Here is a 21,306-nt window from a genome sequence, read left to right as displayed (position 1 = left end):
TTTTTAGCCCAAGAAAAATGACATAGTATAGTAAGGCGTTTTTAGCCGAAAATAACGACATAGTGTAGTAAGGCGTTTTTAGCCGAAAAAAAAACGACATAGTATAGTACGCCGTTTTTAGCCCAAAAAAAACGACATAGTATAGTAAGGCGTTTTTAGCCGAAAAAAACGACATAGTATAGTATGTCGTTTTTTAGCCGAAAAAACGACATAGTATAGTATGTCGTTTTTGAGCCGAAAAAAACGACATAGTATAGTATGTCGTTTTTGAGCCGAAAAAAAAAGACAGAGTATAGTATGTCGTTTTTGAGCCGAAAAAAACGACATAGTATAGTAAGGCGTTTTTAGCCCGAAAAAAACGACCTAGTATAGTAAGGCGTTTTTAGCCCGAAAAAAACGACATAGTATAGTATGTCGTTTTTGAGCCGAAAAAAAAGACATAGTATAGTAAGGCGTTTTTAGCCCGAAAAAAACGACCTAGTATAGTAAGGCGTTTTTAGCCCGAAAAAAACGACATAGTATAGTATGTCGTTTTTTAGCCGAAAGAAACGACATAGTATATTAAGGCGTTTTTGAGCCGAAAAAACGACATAGTATAGTATGTCGTTTTTGAGCCGAAAAAAACGACATAGTATAGTATGTCGTTTTTGAGCCGAAAAAAACGACATAGTATAGTAAGGCGTTTTTAGCCCGAAAAAAACGACCTAGTATAGTATGTCGTTTTTAGCCGAAAAAACGACATAGTATAGTAAGGCGTTTTTAGCCGGAAAAAAAACGACCTAGTATAGTAAGGCGTTTTTTAGCCGAAAGAAACGACATAGTATAGTAAGGCGTTTTTGAGCCGAAAAAAACGACATAGTATAGTATGTCGTTTTTGAGCCGAAAAAAACGACAGAATAGTAAGGCGTTTTTAGCCGAAAAAAACGACATAGTATAGTAAGGCGTTTTTGAGCCGAAAAAAACGACATAGTATAGTAAGGCATTTTTAGCCGAAAAAAACGGCATAGTAAGGCGTTTTTAGCCCGAAAAAAAAAACGACCTAGTATAGTAAGGCGTTTTTAGCCGGAGAAAACGACATAGTATAGTAAGGCGTTTTTAGCCGAAAAAAACGACATAGTATAGTAAGGCGTTTTTGAGCCGAAAAAAACGACATAGTATAGTAAGGCGTTTTTAGCCCGGAAAAAAAAAACGACCTAGTATAGTAAGGCGTTTTTAGCCCGAAAAAAAACATGGTATAGGAAGGCATTTTTAGCCGAAAAAAACGACATAGTATAGTAAGGCGTTTTTAGCCCAAGAAAAATGACATAGTATAGTAAGGCGTTTTTAGCCGAAAATAACGACATAGTGTAGTAAGGCGTTTTTAGCCGAAAAAAACAACATAGGGCTAAAAGGGCTAAAAACAACATAAGGCGTTTTTAGCCGAAAAAAAACCGACATAGTATAGTACGCCGTTTTTAGCCCAAAAAAAACGACATAGTATAGTAAGGCGTTTTTAGCCGAAAAAACGACATAGTATAGTATGTCGTTTTTGAGCCGAAAAAAACGACATAGTATAGTATGTCGTTTTTGAGCCGAAAAAAAAGACATAGTATAGTAAGGCGTTTTTAGCCCGAAAAAAACGACCTAGTATAGTAAGGCGTTTTTAGCCCGAAAAAAACGACATAGTATAGTATGTCGTTTTTTAGCCGAAAGAAACGACATAGTATATTAAGGCGTTTTTGAGCCGAAAAAACGACATAGTATAGTATGTCGTTTTTGAGCCGAAAAAAACGACATAGTATAGTAAGGCGTTTTTAGCCCGAAAAAAACGACCTAGTATAGTATGTCGTTTTTAGCCGAAAAAACGACATAGTATAGTAAGGCGTTTTTAGCCGGAAAAAAAACGACCTAGTATAGTAAGGCGTTTTTAGCCGGAAAAAACGACATAGTATAGTAAGGCGTTTTTAGCCCGAAAAAAACATGGTATAGTAAGGCATTTTTAGCCGAAAAAAACGACATAGTATAGTAAGGCGTTTTTAGCCGAAAAAACGACATAGTATAGTAAGGCGTTTTTAGCCGGAAAAAAAACGACCTAGTATAGTAAGGCGTTTTTAGCCGGAAAAAACGACATAGTATAGTAAGGCGTTTGTAGCCGAAAAAAAACGACATAGTATAGTAAGGCGTTTTTAGCCGGAAAAAACGACATAGTATAGTAAGGCGTTTTTAGCCCGAAAAAAACATGGTATAGTAAGGCATTTTTAGCCGAAAAAAACGACATAGTATAGTAAGGCGTTTTTAGCCCCAAAAAAAATGACATAGTATAGTAAGGCGTTTTTAGCCGAAAAAAACGACATAGTGTAGTAAGGCGTTTTTAGCCGAAAAAAACGACATAGTATAGTAAGGCGTTTTTAGCCGAAAAAAAACGACATAGTATAGTACGCCGTTTGTAGCCGAAAAAAAACGACATAGTATAGTAAGGCGTTTTTAGCCCGAAAAAAACGACCTAGTATAGTAAGGCGTTTTTAGCCCGAAAAAAACGACATAGTATATTAAGGCGTTTTTGAGCCGAAAAAAACGACATAGTATAGTATGTCGTTTTTGAGCCGAAAAAAAAGACAGAGTATAGTAAGGCGTTTTTAGCCCGAAAAAAAACGACCTAGTATAGTATGTCGTTTTTGAGCCGAAAAAAACGACATAGTATAGTAAGGCGTTTTTAGCCCGAAAAAAAACGACCTAGTATAGTATGTCGTTTTTGAGCCGAAAAAAACGACATAGTATAGTATGTCGTTTTTGAGCCGAAAAAAACGACATAGTATAGTATGTCGTTTTTGAGCCGAAAAAAACGACATAGTATAGTATGTCGTTTTTGAGCCGAAAAAACGACATAGTATAGTATGTCGTTTTTGAGCCGGAAAAAACGACATAGTATAGTAAGGCGTTTTTAGCCCGAAAAAAACATGGTATAGTAAGGCGTTTTTAGCCCAAAAAAAAAAAAGACATAGTATAGTAAGGCATTTTTGGCCGAAAAAAACGACATAGTGTAGTAAGGCGTTTTTAGCCGAAGAAAACGACAGTATAGTATGTCGTTTTTGAGCCGAAAATAATGACATAGTATACTATGTCGTTTTTTTCGGCTAAAAACGCCTTACTAGTAACGACCATGTAGAGGAAGTCGTTTCTAACCCGAAAAAAAGACCATGTGTAGTGTTTCTGTCATCGAACCCAGGAAAACGTAACCAAGTGTTGTATTTTTACACAGAACTGAGCGCGGTTTGAACCAGGGTTGCCTGGACCACACGCGTATTTGACATGCACTTTAGAGGGTTTCCAGGAAAAAGAAACTACGTGTTGTATTTTCACACATTACTGCTGCAGGGTTTGAACTGGGGTCGCCTAGACCAAACACAGGCATGTATACCTCTACACTACAAGTGACAGTGACTTGTCCTGCACTATAGGCGTATTTGACATTCACTTTCAAGGGTTTTGAGGAAAATAAGTGTTGCATTTTCACACATAACTAAGCGGGGTTTTGAACCGGGTTTGCCTGCACCAAACGCAGGCATGTATACCTCTACACTACAGGCGACTGACACTTGTCCTGCACCATCGGCGTATTTGGCATTCACTTTCAAGGGTTTTGAGGAAAAAGTAAGTGTTGCATTTTCAAACATAAATAAGCGGGGTTTTGAACTGGGGTCGCCTAGACCAAACACAGCCATGTATACCTCTACACTACAAGTGACTGTGACTTGTCCTGCACTATAGGCGTATTTGACATTCACTTTCAAGGGTTTTGAGGAAAAAGTAAGTGTTGCATTTTCAAACATAACTAAGCGGGGTTTTGAACCGGGGTTGCCTGGACCAAACCCAGGTATGTATACCGCTACACTACAAGTGACTTGTCCTGCACCATAGGCTTTTTTGGACTGCACTTTCGAGGGTACACTACATGCTCTACTTGAACGTCGGTTTTTCGGGCTAAAAACGCCTTCCTATGCATGGTTGTTTTTTTCAGCTAAAAACGCCTTACTATACATGGTCGTTTTTTTTCGGCTAAAAACGCCTTACTATACTATGTCGTTTTTTTCGGGCTAAAAACGCCTTACTATACTATGTCGTTTTTTTTCGGCTAAAAACGCCTTACTATACTATGTCGTTTTTTTCGGCTAAAAACGCCTTACTATACTATGTCGTTTTTTTTGGGCTAAAAACGCCTTACTATACTATGTCGTTTTTTTCGGGCAAAAAACGCCTTTCGATACTATGTCGTTTTTTTCGGCTAAAAACGCCTTACTATACTATGTCGTTTTTTTCGGCTAAAAACGCCTTACTATACTATGTCATTTTTTTCGAGCTAAAAACGCCTTACTATACTATGTCGTTTTTTTCCGGCTAAAAACGCCTTACTATACTATGTCGTTTTTTTCGGCTAAAAACGCCTTACTATACTATGTCGTTTTTTTCGGGCAAAAAACGCCTTACGATACTATGTCGTTTTTTTCCGGCTAAAAACGCCTTACTATACTATGTCGTTTTTTTCGGCTAAAAACGCCTTACTATACTATGTCGTTTTTTTCGGGCAAAAAACGCCTTACGATACTATGTCATTTTTTTCGGCTAAAACGCCTTACTATACTATGTCGTTTTTTTCGGCTAAAAACGCCTTACTATACTATGTCGTTTTTTTCGTCTAAAAATGCCTTACTATACCATGTTGGTTTTTTCGGGCTAAAAACGCCTTACTATACTAGGTCGTTTTTTTCGACTAAAAACGCCTTACTATACTATGTCGTTTTTTTCGAGCTAAAAACGCCTTACTATACTATGTCGTTTTTTTCGAGCTAAAAACGCCTTACTATACTATGTCGTTTTTTTCGGGCTAAAAACGCCTTACTATACTATGTCGTTTTTTTCGGCTAAAATCGCCTTCCTATACTATGTTGGTTTTTTCGAGCTAAAAACGCCTTACTATACTATGTCGTTTTTTTTTCAGCTAAAAACGCCTTACTATACTATGTCGTTTTTCTCAGGCTAAAAACGCCTTACTATACTATGTCGTTTTTTTCGGGCTAAAAACGCCTTACTATACTATGTCGTTTTTTTCGGGCTCAAAACGCCTTACTATACTATGTGGTTTTTTTCGGCTAAAAACGCCTTACTATACTATGTCGTTTTTTTCGAGCTAAAAACGCCTTACGTCATTTTTTTCCGGCTCAAAACGACATACTATACTATGTCGTTTTTTTCGGCTCAAAAACGACATACTATACTGTCGTTTTTTTCGGCTCAAAAACGACACTATACTATGTCGTTTTTTTCGAGCTAAAAACGCCTTACTATACTATGTCGTTTTTTTCGGGCTCAAAAACGACATACTATACTATGTCATTTTTCCGGCTAAAAACGCCTTACTATACTATGTCATTTTTCCGGCTAAAAACGCCTTACTATACTATGTCGTTTTTTTCGGCTAAAAACGCCTTACTATACTATGTCGTTTTTTTCGGCAAAAAACGCCTTACTATACTATGTCGTTTTTTTCGGCTAAAAACGCCTTACTATACTATGTCGTTTTTTTCGGCTAAAAACGCCTTACTATACTATGTCGTTTTTTTCGGCTAAAAACGCCTTACTATACTATGTCGTTTTTTTCGGCTAAAAACGCCTTACTATACTATGTCGTTTTTTTCGGCTAAAAACGCCTTACTATACTATGTCGTTTTTTTCGGCTAAAAACACCTTACTATACTATGTCGTTTTTTTCGGCTAAAAACGCCTTACTATACTATGTCGTTTTTTTCGTCTAAAAACGCCTTACTATACTATGTCGTTTTTTTCGGCTAAAATCGCCTTCCTATACTATGTCATTTTTTCCGGCTAAAAACGCCTTACTATACTGTCGTTTTTTTCCGGCTAAAAACGCCTTACTATACTATGTCGTTTTTTTTTGGCTAAAAACGCCTTACTATACTATGTCGTTTTTTTCGGCTAAAAACGCCTTACTATACTATGTCGTTTTTTTCGGCTAAAAACGCCTTACTATACTATGTCGTTTTTTTCGGCTAAAAACGACATATACTATGTCGTTTTTTTCGGCTCAAAAACGACATACTATACTATGTCGTTTTTTTCGGCTCAAAAACGCCTTACTATACTGTCATTTTTCCGGCTAAAAACGCCTTACTATACTATGTCGTGTTTTTTCGGCTCAAAAACGACATACTATACTCTGTCTTTTTTTTCGGCTCAAAAACGACATACTATACTATGTCGTTTTTTCGGCTAAAAAACGACATACTATGTCGTTTTTTTCGGGCTAAAAACGCCTTACTATACTAGGTCGTTTTTTTCGGGCTAAAAACGCCTTAATATACTATGTCGTTTCTTTCGGCTAAAAAACGACATACTATACTATGTCGTTTTTTTCGGGCTAAAAACGCCTTACTATACTAGGTCGTTTTTTTCGGGCTAAAAACGCCTTACTATACTATGTCGTTTTTTTCGGCTCAAAAACGACATACTATACTCTGTCTTTTTTTTCGGCTCAAAAACGACATACTATACTATGTCGTTTTTTCGGCTCAAAAACGCCTTACTATACTATGTCGTTTCTTTCGGCTAAAAAACGACATACTATACTATGTCGTTTTTTTCGGGCTAAAAACGCCTTACTATACTAGGTCGTTTTTTTTCGGGCTAAAAACGCCTTACTATACTATGTCGTTTTTTTCGGCTCAAAAGCGACATACTATACTCTGTCTTTTTTTTTCGGCTCAAAAACGACATACTATACTATGTCGTTTTTTTTCGGCTCAAAAACGACATACTATACTATGTCGTTTTCTTCGGCTCAAAAACGACATACTATACTATGTCGTTTTTTTCGGCTCAAAAACGACAGTATATATACTATGTCGTTTTTTTCGGGCTAAAAACGCCTTACTAAACTATGTCGTTTTTTTCGGGCTAAAAACGCCTTACTATACTATGTCGTTTTTTTCGGCTAAAAATGCCTTCCTATACCATGTTTTTTTTCGGCTAAAAACGCCTTACTATACTATGTCGTTTTTTTCGGCTAAAATCGCCTTCCTATACTATGTCATTTTTTCCGGCTAAAAACGCCTTACTATACTGTCGTTTTTTTCCGGCTAAAAACGCCTTACTATACTATGTCGTTTTTTTTGGCTAAAAACGCCTTACTATACTATGTCGTTTTTTTCGGCTAAAAACGCCTTACTATACTATGTCGTTTTTTTCGGCTAAAAACGCCTTACTATACTATGTCGTTTTTTTCGGCTAAAAACGACATATACTATGTCGTTTTTTTCGGCTCAAAAACGACATACTATACTATGTCGTTTTTTTCGGCTCAAAAACGCCTTACTATACTGTCATTTTTCCGGCTAAAAACGCCTTACTATACTATGTCGTGTTTTTTCGGCTCAAAAACGACATACTATACTCTGTCTTTTTTTTCGGCTCAAAAACGACATACTATACTATGTCGTTTTTTCGGCTAAAAAACGACATACTATACTATGTCGTTTTTTTCGGGCTAAAAACGCCTTACTATACTAGGTCGTTTTTTTCGGGCTAAAAACGCCTTAATATACTATGTCGTTTCTTTCGGCTAAAAAACGACATACTATACTATGTCGTTTTTTTCGGGCTAAAAACGCCTTACTATACTAGGTCGTTTTTTTCGGGCTAAAAACGCCTTACTATACTATGTCGTTTTTTTCGGCTCAAAAACGACATACTATACTCTGTCTTTTTTTTCGGCTCAAAAACGACATACTATACTATGTCGTTTTTTCGGCTCAAAAACGCCTTACTATACTATGTCGTTTCTTTCGGCTAAAAAACGACATACTATACTATGTCGTTTTTTTCGGGCTAAAAACGCCTTACTATACTAGGTCGTTTTTTTTCGGGCTAAAAACGCCTTACTATACTATGTCGTTTTTTTCGGCTCAAAAGCGACATACTATACTCTGTCTTTTTTTTTCGGCTCAAAAACGACATACTATACTATGTCGTTTTTTTTCGGCTCAAAAACGACATACTATACTATGTCGTTTTCTTCGGCTCAAAAACGACATACTATACTATGTCGTTTTTTTCGGCTCAAAAACGACAGTATATATACTATGTCGTTTTTTTCGGGCTAAAAACGCCTTACTAAACTATGTCGTTTTTTTCGGGCTAAAAACGCCTTACTATACTATGTCGTTTTTTTCGGCTAAAAATGCCTTCCTATACCATGTTTTTTTTCGGCTAAAAACGCCTTACTATACTATGTCGTTTTTTTCGGCTAAAAACGCCTTACTATACTATGTCGTTTTTTTCGGCTAAAAACGCCTTACTATACTATGTCGTTTTTTTCGGCTCAAAAACGACATACTATACTATGTCATTTTTTTCGGCTCAAAAATGACATACTATAGTATGTCTTTTTTTTCGGCTCAAAAACGACATACTATAGTATGTCGTTTTTTTCGGCTCAAAAACGACAGTATAGTAAGGCGTTTTTTTCGGCTCAAAAACTCAAAAACGACATACTATACTATGTCGTTTTTTTCGGCTCAAAAACCACATACTATACTATGTCGTTTTTTTCGGCTCAAAAACGACAGTATAGTAAGGCGTTTTTTTCGGCTCAAAAACTCAAAAACGACATACTATAGTATGCCATTTTTTTTCGGCTCAAAAACGACATACTATACTATGTCGTTTTTTTTCGGCTCAAAAACGACATACTATACTATGTCGTTTTTTTCGGCTCAAAAACGACATACTATACTGTCGTTTTTTTCGGCTCAAAAACGACACTATACTATGTCGTTTTTTTCGGCTCAAAAACGACATACTATACTATGTCTTTTTTTTCGAGCTAAAAACGCCTTACTATACTATGTTGTTTTCTTTCGGCTAAAAACGCCTTACTATACTATGTCGTTTTTTTTGGCTAAAAACGCCTTACTATACTGTGTTGTTTTTTTCGGCTCAAAAACGACATACTATACTATGTCGTTTTTTTCGGCTCAAAAACGACATACTATACTGTCGTTTTTTTCGGCTCAAAAACGACACTATACTATGTCGTTTTTTTCGGCTCAAAAACGACATACTATACTATGTCTTTTTTTTCGAGCTAAAAACGCCTTACTATACTATGTTGTTTTCTTTCGGCTAAAAACGCCTTACTATACTATGTCGTTTTTTTGGGGCTAAAAACGACTTACTATACTGTCTTTTTTGCAAGCTAAAAACGCCTTACTATACATCGTCGTTTTTTTCTGCTAAAAACGCCTTATTATACAGGGTAGTTTTTGTCGGCTAAAAACGACTGACTATACATGGTCGTTTTTTTCGGCTAAAAACGCCTTATTGTACAGGGTCGTTTTTGTCTACTATTTTTTCGGCTAAAAACGCCTAACTTAAAATTGTGGACTTTTTTTTTTTTTTAAATGACCACGTATGTCAGGCATTTTTTTTAAAGGACAATGTGTAGTTTTTTTCACGACATGTATCTTCAGGCGTTTTGGGTTGTTTTTTTTAAACAACCACTTCCAGTGAGACTTTTGATTTAATGAGCGTGTATTTTATGGGTTTTTTTGTTTTTTTAGGACAATGTATAGTAAGGCGTTTGTTAAACAACCACGTATAGTCAGACTTTTTTTAATGATCTTGTATTGTATGGCCTTTTTGAAATCTATTTCTATCTATTAAAATCTGTGTTTTTAAACTGCAGAGCGTCTTCACTCAATCAAAACTGTGGCAAAAATTGCCACCTACGGGCAACAAAGCGAAACTGCTGTCTTTTCAGGTTGAAAGCAGAGTTGTGCGAGCGCGAATGTGGAGCCAGCCGAGTTCAGCGTCGTTGGGAAACGAGTCCGCTCCAAATATGTTCTCTGCCGCAAACAGCAGAAATCTGCACTTTTGCGGGTTTCACGAATAGCTCCTGTATATTTCAACATGTTCAGGGCATGATTATATGGCCGGTTAGCTCAGTTGGTTAGAGCGTGGTGCTAATAACGCCAAGGTCGCGGGTTCGATCCCCGTACGGGCCATGCTTTTTTCATCTCTTTTAACGATATGGGGACAAGACTTCCATCATATGCATTTTGTGAAAATAAAAAAAATGCATTCAAAATGGAAACAAGTGTTTCTTTGAAAAAGCAATACGATTGTAACATTAAATAAGTATTTTCACAAAACAGAAAAAAATGGTATCTTAGTAAGGATGTCCCAATCCCGTCTTTTTTTTTTTTTTTGCAACTGAATCCGCACCCAATTCTTCCAAGACTTTTTTTTAAAGACCATGTATAGTTAGGCTTTGAAATGCTCCACAAATAAAGTTTGATTGATCAATTGAGATTGGCTGAAAATCTATTTCCGATGATGTCGATCGGATCGAGACAGCCCTAATCAATGCATTTTTTTTCCAAGTCACAAGAAATAGACTAACAATTCATTAGCCGCCCCCCCCTAAAAAAACTGTAAAATTAAATGTGATCCAATTCAATAGCTGCATCACAAAACAGGCTTTATCAAGACAACAATGCATTCTAAGAGTATTAACAATGTCAATTGTGTGTTTGGTTATACTTTTCGTTAAGTTTCAAAACTGCACATTAATACATTTTTGTACTTACACTTTTGATGGCGGCGCGGGCACACGCAGCGGCTCCTCTTGTGTTGTGATCTGGTTGAGAGGGAGGAAATTTCATCTGTGCACCGACAAGATATTTGACAATAAAGTTGGACTTGATTTATTTCACCTGATGCAAACGGCCTTCAGTGAGGTATTTCTGTCACTCGCCCTTTATGAAGACGCGCATGCGCAGTCCGCTGGGAAAGTTTCACTGAGGTTCAGTCAGGAGAAGAGGGAGAAAAGATTGTCGAAAATTGTCAAATAGTTGCGGGGAATTGCGATGGCGTTTCGCCGAAGAAACAAAAGTTACCCTTTCTTCAGTCAGGAGTTTCTCATCCAGAACCACGCCGACATCGTTTTCAGTTTGGTGATTTTCATTTTGATTGGACTGATGTTCGAGGTGAGATGGACTTTCCAAGTTTCTTTCGTCTCCCACCACAGAGCTGCTTTCTGGTGGCATGAACATCATGGCGAAACTCGATGTGGACGTATTATTTTCCTGAGGGAGGGAAACAGTAACTTCTCATACCGCAGCAGGACGTTTTGCAGACTTGGCGACTACTTGTGAGACGTTTTCGTGACCGGCAGTTCTTTGTAGTCGACAACGCAATAGCAACGGAAATCAGAGGAAATGAATGCTTGACAATTTATCGGCTACTTTGACACAAGTTTATCGGCCTAAACACAATTTGCATTCATATTTTCAAGTTTCTGCGTGTCTGCAGAATTTTTGATTACAGTAATCACGTCACTTTACACAAACACGTACAAAAGGAAGCCGGATTAAGAAGGAAACAACGTGGCGTTGGCCTTCAAATTAAAAGTCATGCGCTCGTTTCTGCATTCGAAACGTACACACGTCGCGAGCAGGCCCCTTTATTTTAGGAAGCGGATGGACAAGAAGCATACGTGTTGTATGGCGAAAAACTTGTCTAATTTGTTGCTCACTGCCACGTCTTAAATTCAACCTCCCCCGCAGTCCTACCACGGGCATTTTTACATAAAACGACGCGTTGCAAAATACATGTATCACATCCAAACATGTTTAGCTCTGAATGTACTTTGGAAATAAGCCATACACAAATATTAAAATGAGCGATCTGTAGTGGGGGGGGGTCCCCCTATTTTCCATGTAAAAGTTAACGTGTCACCTGGCAAGACCCCATTCAGTCACCCTTTATTAGGTGTATGAACTATTGCCCGCAAAGTCTCTAATTCAAATGTACTGCGGGGGGGGGGGGGGGGGGGGGGGTCATTAATTTCATTAGACTGAAATCTAATTAAAACCATTTGCTGTACCAGCAGTGCTCATGTGGTGATGTCGTGTGTCTCGAATCATGAATGACCATTTGAATCTCCCTTACAGGCAACAGCAAAGACGGCCATATTGTTTATCCAGCCCCAGTACAATGTTACCACATTGACTCCAGGTATGCATATGGTGCATGGCAGTTATTGTGAAACATGCGGCGTTAGACTGTCAAAGAGATTTTTACCAATGAAAACCAGTCAGTAAAGGTGTTTTCAACTCACCTGATGTGCTGTGCCCATAAGATGGAGAAGTGACATTGTATCATTACGGATGGAAGGACTGCGCCACCATCCTCTTCTACTTCTTTATTACCATCATCCTGCATGCAGTGGTGCAGGAGTATCTACTGGATGTAAGTACCACCAATCCGGGGGCTCGGTTAATTATATGTGATCGTGTCCCTTATAAGCACGTGTTGGTTATAAAAAAAAAAAAAAATCTTGTTCCGTCATGCTGACTATCCTGTCCATCTTGTTATATTCTAAAAAGAGCTTTTTTTTTTTTTTTTTTTTTTTTGCTTTAAAACTGATTCAAGCTTGTTGAAAAATGATGGCTGACAGTACACTGAACAGGAACTTTTTTTACGATTTAACTAAGCCATGCCAGACAGCACTTAAAATCAGTTCGATTTCTTGCGACAGAAAATATTCAAAGCCTATGTGGTCTGTTGAACCAGAATTCTTCTTTCTTTTTTTTAAGACTAGTCATTTGGACTACGCATCGTTCCCTCTCTTGTGCAGCTGTTTTGAAAGCAGGCCAATAATGATTTAATTTCAGTGAAGTGACCACAATCCAGAGCATATCTAAACTGCCACTTCTTGTTTGGCAGCCTCTTCAAATAGCATCTTTTTTTTTCCCCTGCTCCATTTATTTCTGTTGTTTTTAAAGACACACACTTGTTGAGTCAGCATTTACAATCCGCCGCGCGTCGTTGTCACTCCCAGAAAATCAACAGACGCCTCCATCTTTCCAAGAGCAAGAACACCAAGTTCAACGAGTCAGGTCAACTGTGTGTATTTCATTTGGTGTCCAGTGTGTGGAGTTTCTACATCCTCATTACTGTGAGTGTCGCGCTCCTCATTTGCATCGATTTTCTTTGGACTTACAAGGGTTGTCTCTGAAACTACAGGAAGGATATGTTTTGCATCCCAGCAGACTTTGGGAAAACTATCCACATGCACACCTCAGGTATGATTGATGCGCGTCTTCTACGGGTCTGTTGAAAAAAGAAAAAAAGGTGATGAAGTAATACGAAAGGCTCCATCGGGACTCAAATGGAAAAACTGAAACTGAAATGCACAGTGCACTGCTGTCTGTTGCTTTATTTTTTAGCGAGCCATTTCCTGTTTACATAATATGACAGGAGCCGACTACCTTTTTTTTTTGTGGCAAGCATGGAGGGGGAAGTGAATTTCTCCAAAAAAAAAAAAAAAAAAGGGGGGGGGGTGGGGAGACACATCCTACTGATGTTTGTTCAGCCACTTGTCGAATGACATCATATGAAGGGAACCTCGACATATTTATTTCGGGTTGGCGGAGTGGCCCCATCAGTAATTATTCCATTGTGACTGGTTGGGCATAATGGGGAAAATTAATTTCACAAAGTGGGAGGGAAAAAAATAGCGAAACTCTTCAGGGAAATTTTGGTTTTCGAAAGATGACTTGACACAAAGAGTCTGCGCAATTTGATTCGTGATCGGGGGAAACTGTTCCATCACGCCTGAAAACTTTTACCAAAAATGACATCATCCAAATGGACCGTACCATTTTCATTCATTTGAAACTGGGGGAATCAGAGTCACATGAATGTTCATCTCCAATTACAGTAAATAAAGAATATGTAAAAAAAAAAAAATCTCCACTCTTGCCATCTCTTCTTATCGGTTTGTGATTCAGGTTCCAGGTCAAGTTTTTCTACCTCACTCAGCTGGCCTACTGGCTCCACGCTTTGCCTGAACTCTACTTCCAGAAAGTGCGCAAGGTCAGTCAGGAGGAAACATGTTTGCGTATGAGATTATACTCAGGTTAAAAGGAATTTTTCAGAGTTGGAAACTTATGACGAGAACATAAAAGGTGAGCATGTGTTGGGTCATTTACCAGGAGGAGATCCCTCGTCAGCTGCAGTACATCGGCTTGTATCTGCTGCACATCTTGGCGGCGTATGTGCTCAAGTAAGCAGTCCTGCAAATTCAAAATCATTTCCAGTTGAAAACAAAAAAAAGTGAATAAAACCGTTTGTGGACCTGTTTTAGTTTGAACCGCGTGGGTTTGGTGCTCCTCTTCCTCCAGTACGTCTCCGAGCTGGGTTTCCACATCGCCAGACTCTTCTACTTCACAGACGAGAACCACCAGAAAATGCAAGTTGACCCCGATTTTCATCACTTTTGTTCAAAGCCAAGCATTAAAAATGACCACGTACTGCGTCGGCGTTGTCCTCTTCAGGTTTGACATATGGGCGGCCAGCTTTGTCATTACTCGCATGTCGACGCTCACGCTCATGTTTCTCGCCGTCGGTTTCGGTTTGGCCCGCTGTGAGAACCAGGTGCTGGACTGGGAGACCGGCAATTTTAACACTCTCCTCATCAGGTGAGGAATCCTCTTAATGTCTTCACGAGATGTTATGGAGGCCACTGATTTTTATTAGTTTGGCAAAACTATAGCGAGTCTAAGCCACCACCAATCTGTGCTCCTCCGCTGACTGTCAATCATAAATCAAAAAAAAAAAACTGTTCGATCGGGAGCGGCGTGATATAAACAGTCGGTCCATTATTTTCAGGTTGACTGTTCTTCTGCTGGTATGTCTGACACAATCTTGGCTCCTCTGGAAGTTTATCCGCTTCCAGCTGAGGCGCTGGAGGGAGTTTCGACATGAGCAAGCCGTCCGCAAGAAGGCCGCCAGCAAACAAGCTCTTCGGCCAATGAAGCGGGACTCTCGTGAGTACACAAGAGGGAAAAACTCGAGGTCGTGTTTGGAATCATTCAGCCATACTCCCCCCGTTTGCTCAATTGGCATTTTTTTATGTCGTGGGCTCTAAATGAAAAAAAAAATAGTTTGCAAAGGGGAGGGGTGAGCAGTTACGAGGGATTTTTGATTTGATTGATCAATGAATTTTCTGCTCTTATGACGCTAATATTTTGAAAGACTCTCGAGTTGTGATTTTTGTTCACCTTCTCGTTGTCATGTCTCTTACTCTCCATTTAGTTGGGCATTATGAAAATGGAGTCCTAAAAGCCGAGAACGGAACCTCTCCTCGGATCAAAAAACTCAAATCCTCCTAAGGAAACATTCGGACTGAGCAGAGCAGTGGCCCGGTCCAAGCTGAGATCCCCGAACACAAAAGGGGCGAGCTGGTGTGTCCTGGGATCCAGTTCCATCCCGACACGCTCCCGGTGACTGTGTGACAACAAATTTAGGGCTTGAATGCTGGAAAATGAAATCCAAGGAAATTTCTTGAGCCCAAGAGACATTTACTCTCCTCATCATATCTATTTTTGTACCTTTTTTTTTCCTTTTTAATACAGCCAAATGACCAGCTTTCCCATATTAAGGAGCAATCATGCCAGCAAAATGCCAGAAGTGTACAAACACAGTATGTAGCACATGTTACTGTGTAGCAACGTTTGATTGTATGCATGTAATCCTCGTTACCAAGTACTGTATTGCTCGTTTGATTGCCGTTGAGCCAGCTTTGCTTCTTTTTTTTTTTTTCCAGTCTGGTCCGTTGGGAGTAGCAAAAAAAAAAAAAAAATGTTACATGATACAGGATTGTTGTAAGCCGGCCGTAATGTTCGCTCATATCATGTCGAAGGTAAGATGAGGGGGAGGGACTTTGGTCAGCTCGTGGAAAAGTCTTTCAAATTGACTCCCAAGTAAATCACGCTTCATATTCGTCACTTCCAAGACGAACATCGCAATGTACTTTACCGCATGCCGTTCCATGAAACGTCCTTGTGTTCAATGATGAATAATGCAATGTTCTGAAAGAAAAAAAACAAACAAACACGTATGATTCATTTTCAGTCATGATTCATTTCAGTCACTTTTTTTTTTTGCCTGGCAATCACTACAGACCACAAAGCCATTTTCAATAGATTTTTATGCTACATGCCCCCCTCCAAAAATATATATAGCGATAATCTCTATACAAACCGTACATGTACAAGATGTGCAACATTTTACATACAAGTTATTTTGGTTGATCAAAGCCTTGGGCCCCTGAAAAATGTGGCAAATAAAATGTAGGCAAAACATTACGTGTAATGTGGTGCTTCGTATCACAGATGATCTGAAGAGCACTGAAAAGCTTGAAGGAAAGAAAAAAAAGAAAAGGCCATCATGATCAAAGAATGTCATAACTTATGACAAGTGATGTTATTATGAAGGGCGAGTCAGTGTTTGGATAATGCTATTTTAAATGGGTGAGTCTTACACCAAAGTGTAAGACAACTTATTGGAGTCTCTGGTTCTCAGTGCGGCTCCGATACTCCTTTATCCATAAATCCGTCAAACAGTTCTCCAAAAAGCAGTGTATTTTGTTACGAAGCACCCCGCAGGCTCTTGAGTCCTGGTCCTAAGCACGAAGGGGACGCGACATCATGAGGGCGGCTCTGCAAAACATATAAGTCATTCGACTTGACGCCAAATTTCCAAGGGATTTGAATTTCGTCCGTCACTCAAATGTAACATTTTGTTCCGCCGTCTGATTGGTTCCGGAGCGCAGCTTCTGCCGTATGGTTTCAAGTGTCTCCAAGGGAATCTGGCCGGGGTTGTTCTCCATGTAATTGAGGACGTAAAGGTCGGCGTCTGTCAGGACGAAGCGGTGGCCGAAAACTAGAAGAGTGTAAAAAAAAATTTAAAAATTAAAAAAAACACACGAGTGGCTTTCGTCGGTCAGAACGAATCCCCCCCGAGTGGGAAGTCTTTGGATTGTGCTCAAAACAAAACACTCACCGTCCAGAATTGATCCGATGGAGAAATCCGACGGTGAGTAGAAGTCGGGATTGTCCACCGAAGTGTCCGGCTTGGGAACGCGCGTCCTTTTCAGGAACACCCCGCCCCTGAAACCCGAGTTGTTTTTGGGATTCTCGTAAATACAGATGGTGTCATTGGACAGGTAATAGGACAGAATGAAAAGTCGATCCGCATCTTTGCGTCTCTGGGACTCGGACGCGTCCTTGGGTGTGACCAGTCGGGCGCTGTAGCGTAACACTTTGTGCTCGTTCTCCAGCATCTTCAACACATTCTTTTTGGGGGGTGCGGGGAGGAGAGATAAACAACTCTGGAGGGAATCTTCGAGCGATCCGAAGCCATTGTAGGGAGGAATCTCCTGGAAATATGGCAGGAAAAAAAAAAAAAACTGATCAGGGGAAATGCTTCAAAATCCAGGAATACCCGCTGAATGGCTGGTTATGATTTGTGTGTAGGTCACAATATGATTGGGGCTGCTTGCTGAGTTGAGTAAACGAGCCGCCTCTATACAGGCTAAAAACGCCTTACTGTACGTGGTCGTTTTTTTCCGGCTAAAAACGCTTTACTACATGGTGGGGGGGTTTTCGGCAGAAAACGCCTTACTAGTATACATGGTCGTTTTTTTTTTTTTTTTTTGGTTAAAAACGCCTTACTATACATGCTGGGTTTTTTTTTAATACCGTCATATTTTTGCTCTCTTGTCATACTGAAAGAATCTAAACTCGGCCCATTCCTAGTCTCAAGGAATTTGTTAAGGCGAGCTTTGCATATCGGTTTAGTCCGGGTTGTTGGTGGATGTTTGGAAAGTCTTTGCTGCATCTGTATACGCTTTTATCTGTGAGGCATTTATTTTGGGGGGCGATACTGTTGAGTTTGAAATCATGCCAAACTGTTTTGGGATCATGTTTTGCGGTATGTTTAACATTTCAGGGGCATGGCCGTCAATTTCTGGCGGTTTTCCACAACTCATGCAAACTTTTAAGTCTCACCTTTTTCATGCCCTCAAACTTGCCCATTTTCCTGGGTACTTCGATGCTTTTGATGTTGATCTCAGGGTGGTTTGCGTGGTAGTAGTCTTTGGTGAAGTCATCGCAGTCGTACAGGAGGAAACGGCGTCCCAGGATTGTCATCATTTTGCCCACCTGGAAGTCCTTCGGAGAGAAGAACTCTTCCACTTCCTCGACCGAATCCTCCATGACGCAACTCGGGAACTGGTCTGGAAAGACAGAAAGACGGGGAAGCTGAGATGTGGCGATCGCACAAACATCGCTTCAGTTTGGCACTGCTTTTCAACCCGTTGTTCAGTATGGTTTTTTTTTTTTTTTTTTAATTAGGGTTCCGCTTCAGAACGAGCAAATTTTGTCTTACCGTGACCGGGCTTCATTTTCTTCGGTATCCGCAGTCGCTGCATCAGCACCGGGAAGGGAAAGCGGCCGCTGTTGGGCTTGTGGTCCTCCCTGATCTCCACCGTGTCATTCACCAGGAAGTAGTGGATGGTAACGGGCAAGGTTTCGCCAAGCTCGGACTCCGAATCATCCCACAGGGCGAAGAAACGCAGCACCTGACCAAAGAAATAGTTCCGTGCTTACAGTGAAGACCTGACCCATTCACAATAACATGCGTAGAACTTATTACTTTGGATTTTTAGACTTTACCTTGCGATCCATGTGGAGAAACTGGTACCTGCTGTCAAATTCGGAGCGCGTCGTGGAAGTCGGCGGAGGTTTCTGCCGCCCCTGGAGATAAGAATCCACTGGCATTTCCTCAGGCGCGTTCAGAATGATGCCCTGACGCTGCATAAAATCCTGCAAATCGAGTCGACGGGGTCGGTCACGCTTGCATTTTCCACACACGTCCGATGGTGTGTCGTACCTTGGTAAAGGCATCACACTGGGCGATGTGGTACTTCACACCATACACTTCCAAGTCAATGCCGAGGTTGAGGTCTTTCCAGTGGTAATACTTCCCCGGTTCCCTCTTAGGCAGACATTGGCGTTTGATCCGTTGACCCTGCAGTATCCCGGAATTGGGCACCCAGGGCTCGGAGATGCTCATGCTGTCGTCCTCAAGGTAGTAGTAAATAACCACATGACGGACGCATCTCTTCTCATCGCGACTGTTGATCATTTCCTCCTCAAAGTACGCTTTGAAGCAAAGCACCTGTAAATAAAGCCAAGCGATCCGTGACGCGGTCGCAACACTGCACAGCCGCAACTCTGCATGCGTTCCTTAATATTGAGATTCGACTAAATACTAGCTAGCAACCGCTTCACCGGTTGCACATCGATGTCAACTAAAAATGTTATGGGTGACTGGTAACAGGATCATACCTTCTTGTCGAGAGTGACATAAGCTGGGATAAAGGGCTGAGGATCCGGGTGAGTGGGCGCAGGAGCGGCGTGGTAGGACAAATTAACCAAGTCTTTAATGTACTTGGTGTCAAAGGAGCCGTAAGTGAAGTCTGGCATGTCACCGGCCATGCCGCTGAGCTCTTCGTGCATCATCTGCTCTGTTAATAGAGGTTCCAGTCCGATGCCCAACCGGGGCGGGCGGGCCAATGCCAGGCCCTTGGAATAGGACAAAGTCTGAGGGCGATGAAATGCTGTTTTCTGGGGAGGTAAAAAAAAAAAAAAAAAAACATCCATGAGACATGTTGAATACCACCAGAGTGCACCTTGGGTGTGAAGTTCAGTCCTCCACTTTTTGACACTGATGGATTGGTCAGCTCGCCTAGGGGAAATGCACAAAAGTCAGAACTACTGCCATACCATTGACCTGAGTATGCTATGCACTCATCTACTGCAGACATTATTGCAATTCTCCACTTTCTGCCACTGCTGTACTCTACTGCAAGAACTGCTGCCTTTCTTCCCACCAGCCCAGCTGATTGCATTCATTTTCAAAAGCATTCCATTTACCGTTTGTGTTTGGATTGCATGCATTTAACACATGCAAGTCGTCTGACTTGCACTTACCTTGTTCACGCATGTTAAATGTTAAACATCGTGTATTCACTAGACTGTCACGCAAATACAATATTCTGTAGTATTACAAAGCCAAAGACGATGCGATCGAATCATTTCCTATTTGGCAACATTGGAAATGAATGGCATGCTGTTAGAATGGAGAAGTAGCACAAGCATACGCCGAATGATGTCTTACAACAGGTCACTGGTTAGAAATTTTTGAAAAGCAGTGACTAGAAAAGTTCTACTTACCGTTACATCCTGGAAAGAGAACCCCGGCAAGAACGGCAAGCCGTTATTGTCCAATTTGCGTGACATTGTTGCTTCGAGTGGACGAGCGATACAGTAGCCGAGTTACATTTAATGACGTGATTTTGTTGTTATTTTTGGGCACTTTTTCGCAACGAGAACATCCAACGTCACGTCTGCTTTTATTTTGGTTCGGTTCCGGAATGTGACTTCTGTGACTATCGGAACGGCTTTCTTTGCTGGCATACGTTCTCAGTGAAAACTTTTCAGTCCATCCTAACAGTGTGTCCAAAGAACAAAGGTGATGTCATTGTCAGCCCTGGAAGAGAAACTGAGCTTCGGGGCGACGCCTCAGACGTTTTAAGACGTTTATTTCAAACATGCTAATGCTACTACAGAAAGTTGACGTTAGCCACACAAGCACAAGCTAACAGTCACGTTTTGGGTGACGTCACGAAACGACACGGAAGTTAGCAAATACGAATAAAAACAAAATTTAACACAAGTACAAGTGTCAACATTTTCAAGGAGATGCATTACTTTGCGCTGAAAAGCAATGTTTTGGCCGCACTACTGTTGTTTCCATGGAACCACCCGAAAAAACAAACACATTTAAAACAAAATTCACACACACAAAAAAATTTAAAAAATAAAACCACACTGACAGCGGAACTGAGGCAAGTGTTTATTTGAAGGAGTTTGTGTCATCTCTTGCAGGGTGTGAAACCTAAAGTTGACCACCAAGGGGCGAGCAAGGACCTCCCTTTGCCACACACTTCCCTTGCTTGGACCAACTTTTCTGCCGTCATTCCATTTACACCTTTTTATCCAGGCATCCTCACATCGCTTAAAATTCCTTTTGTTTCTTCTTGACCTCAGACCAGCTTTTCTTTTCCCCTCCTGACGTCATTGCTTCTTCAACCTTCGTTCCTTCACCTTTCCATCCTTCCTGGAGACTGAGTTTTTGTACTCTTTTTTTTTCTTCCTTCCTTTTCACATTATCCCCATGGCTGCATGTCGTGAGCCTCCTTTATGATTAAGATTGTTTTTTTGTCTTGTGATTGGCTGGATACCAGTTCAGGCTATCCTTAGTCTCTTGCTCAAAGTTTGATGGGTTCGGCTCCAGGAGACCCACGACGCTGAATAAATGAGAAGCATTAGAAATAATGGA

General features: G+C 40.3%; 2 protein-coding genes and 1 non-coding gene across 4 annotated transcripts; 2 read left to right on the top strand and 1 right to left on the bottom strand.

Moving 5' to 3' along the window:
• The first annotated feature begins 9,981 nt into the window (after window positions 1-9,981).
• On the top strand, window positions 9,982-10,055 carry trnai-aau (transfer RNA isoleucine (anticodon AAU)). The gene has a single exon. It is a non-coding gene; the product is annotated as a tRNA-Ile (tRNA).
• Window positions 10,056-10,840: 785 nt separating this feature from the next.
• LOC147185646 (translocating chain-associated membrane protein 2-like) lies at window positions 10,841-16,173 on the top strand. Its single transcript, XM_086104180.1, has 11 exons — window positions 10,841-11,039; window positions 12,006-12,069; window positions 12,194-12,303; window positions 12,896-13,012; window positions 13,081-13,139; window positions 13,848-13,932; window positions 14,052-14,122; window positions 14,204-14,308; window positions 14,394-14,537; window positions 14,728-14,885; window positions 15,154-16,173. The coding sequence occupies exons 1-11, from the start codon at window positions 10,920-10,922 to the stop codon at window positions 15,228-15,230; spliced, it is 1,110 nt and encodes a 369-aa protein (XP_085960306.1). The 5' UTR covers window positions 10,841-10,919; the 3' UTR covers window positions 15,231-16,173.
• Window positions 16,032-21,203, bottom strand: LOC147185645 (EF-hand domain-containing protein 1-like). Of its 2 annotated transcripts, none has more exons than XM_086104177.1 (8): window positions 20,139-21,203; window positions 19,251-19,529; window positions 18,793-19,080; window positions 18,576-18,725; window positions 18,289-18,481; window positions 17,910-18,136; window positions 16,903-17,278; window positions 16,032-16,782 (listed from the first exon to the last, which is right to left on the bottom strand). In XM_086104177.1, exons 1-8 carry the CDS (start codon window positions 20,202-20,204, stop codon window positions 16,622-16,624), a joined length of 1,740 nt encoding a protein of 579 aa, XP_085960303.1. In that variant the 5' UTR covers window positions 20,205-21,203; the 3' UTR covers window positions 16,032-16,621. The 2 variants fall into 2 exon arrangements, with proteins under 2 accessions (XP_085960303.1, XP_085960304.1); XM_086104178.1 differs by having other exon boundaries at window positions 16,032-16,755.
• Between the last annotated feature and the right edge of the window lie 103 nt (window positions 21,204-21,306).

The sequence above is a fragment of the Hippocampus guttulatus genome, chromosome 23 (assembly GCF_054856545.1).
Source record: "Hippocampus guttulatus isolate MCC_2025c chromosome 23, RoL_Hgut_1.0, whole genome shotgun sequence".
Classification (NCBI taxonomy): Eukaryota; Metazoa; Chordata; class Actinopteri; order Syngnathiformes; family Syngnathidae; genus Hippocampus; species Hippocampus guttulatus.
The sequence above is the reverse complement of the archived record's forward strand: the minus strand, read 5'-3'. Positions and strand labels throughout refer to the sequence as shown.

Coding starts and splice junctions, on each gene's coding strand:
- LOC147185645 (XM_086104177.1), bottom strand. CDS start 20,204: ATGTCACGCAAATTGGACAATAACGGCTTGCCGTTCTTGCCGGGGTTC. Junction 19,530..20,138: donor TCTCTTTCCAGGATGTAACG/GTAAGTAGAACT, acceptor TTACCTCCCCAG/AAAACAGCATTTCATCGCCC. Junction 18,482..18,575: donor TTCTCCACATGGATCGCAAG/GTAAAGTCTAAA, acceptor TTCTTTGGTCAG/GTGCTGCGTTTCTTCGCCCT.
- LOC147185646 (XM_086104180.1), top strand. CDS start 10,920: ATGGCGTTTCGCCGAAGAAACAAAAGTTACCCTTTCTTCAGTCAGGAG. Junction 11,040..12,005: donor TGATTGGACTGATGTTCGAG/GTGAGATGGACT, acceptor TCTCCCTTACAG/GCAACAGCAAAGACGGCCAT. Junction 12,070..12,193: donor TGTTACCACATTGACTCCAG/GTATGCATATGG, acceptor TGTGCCCATAAG/ATGGAGAAGTGACATTGTAT.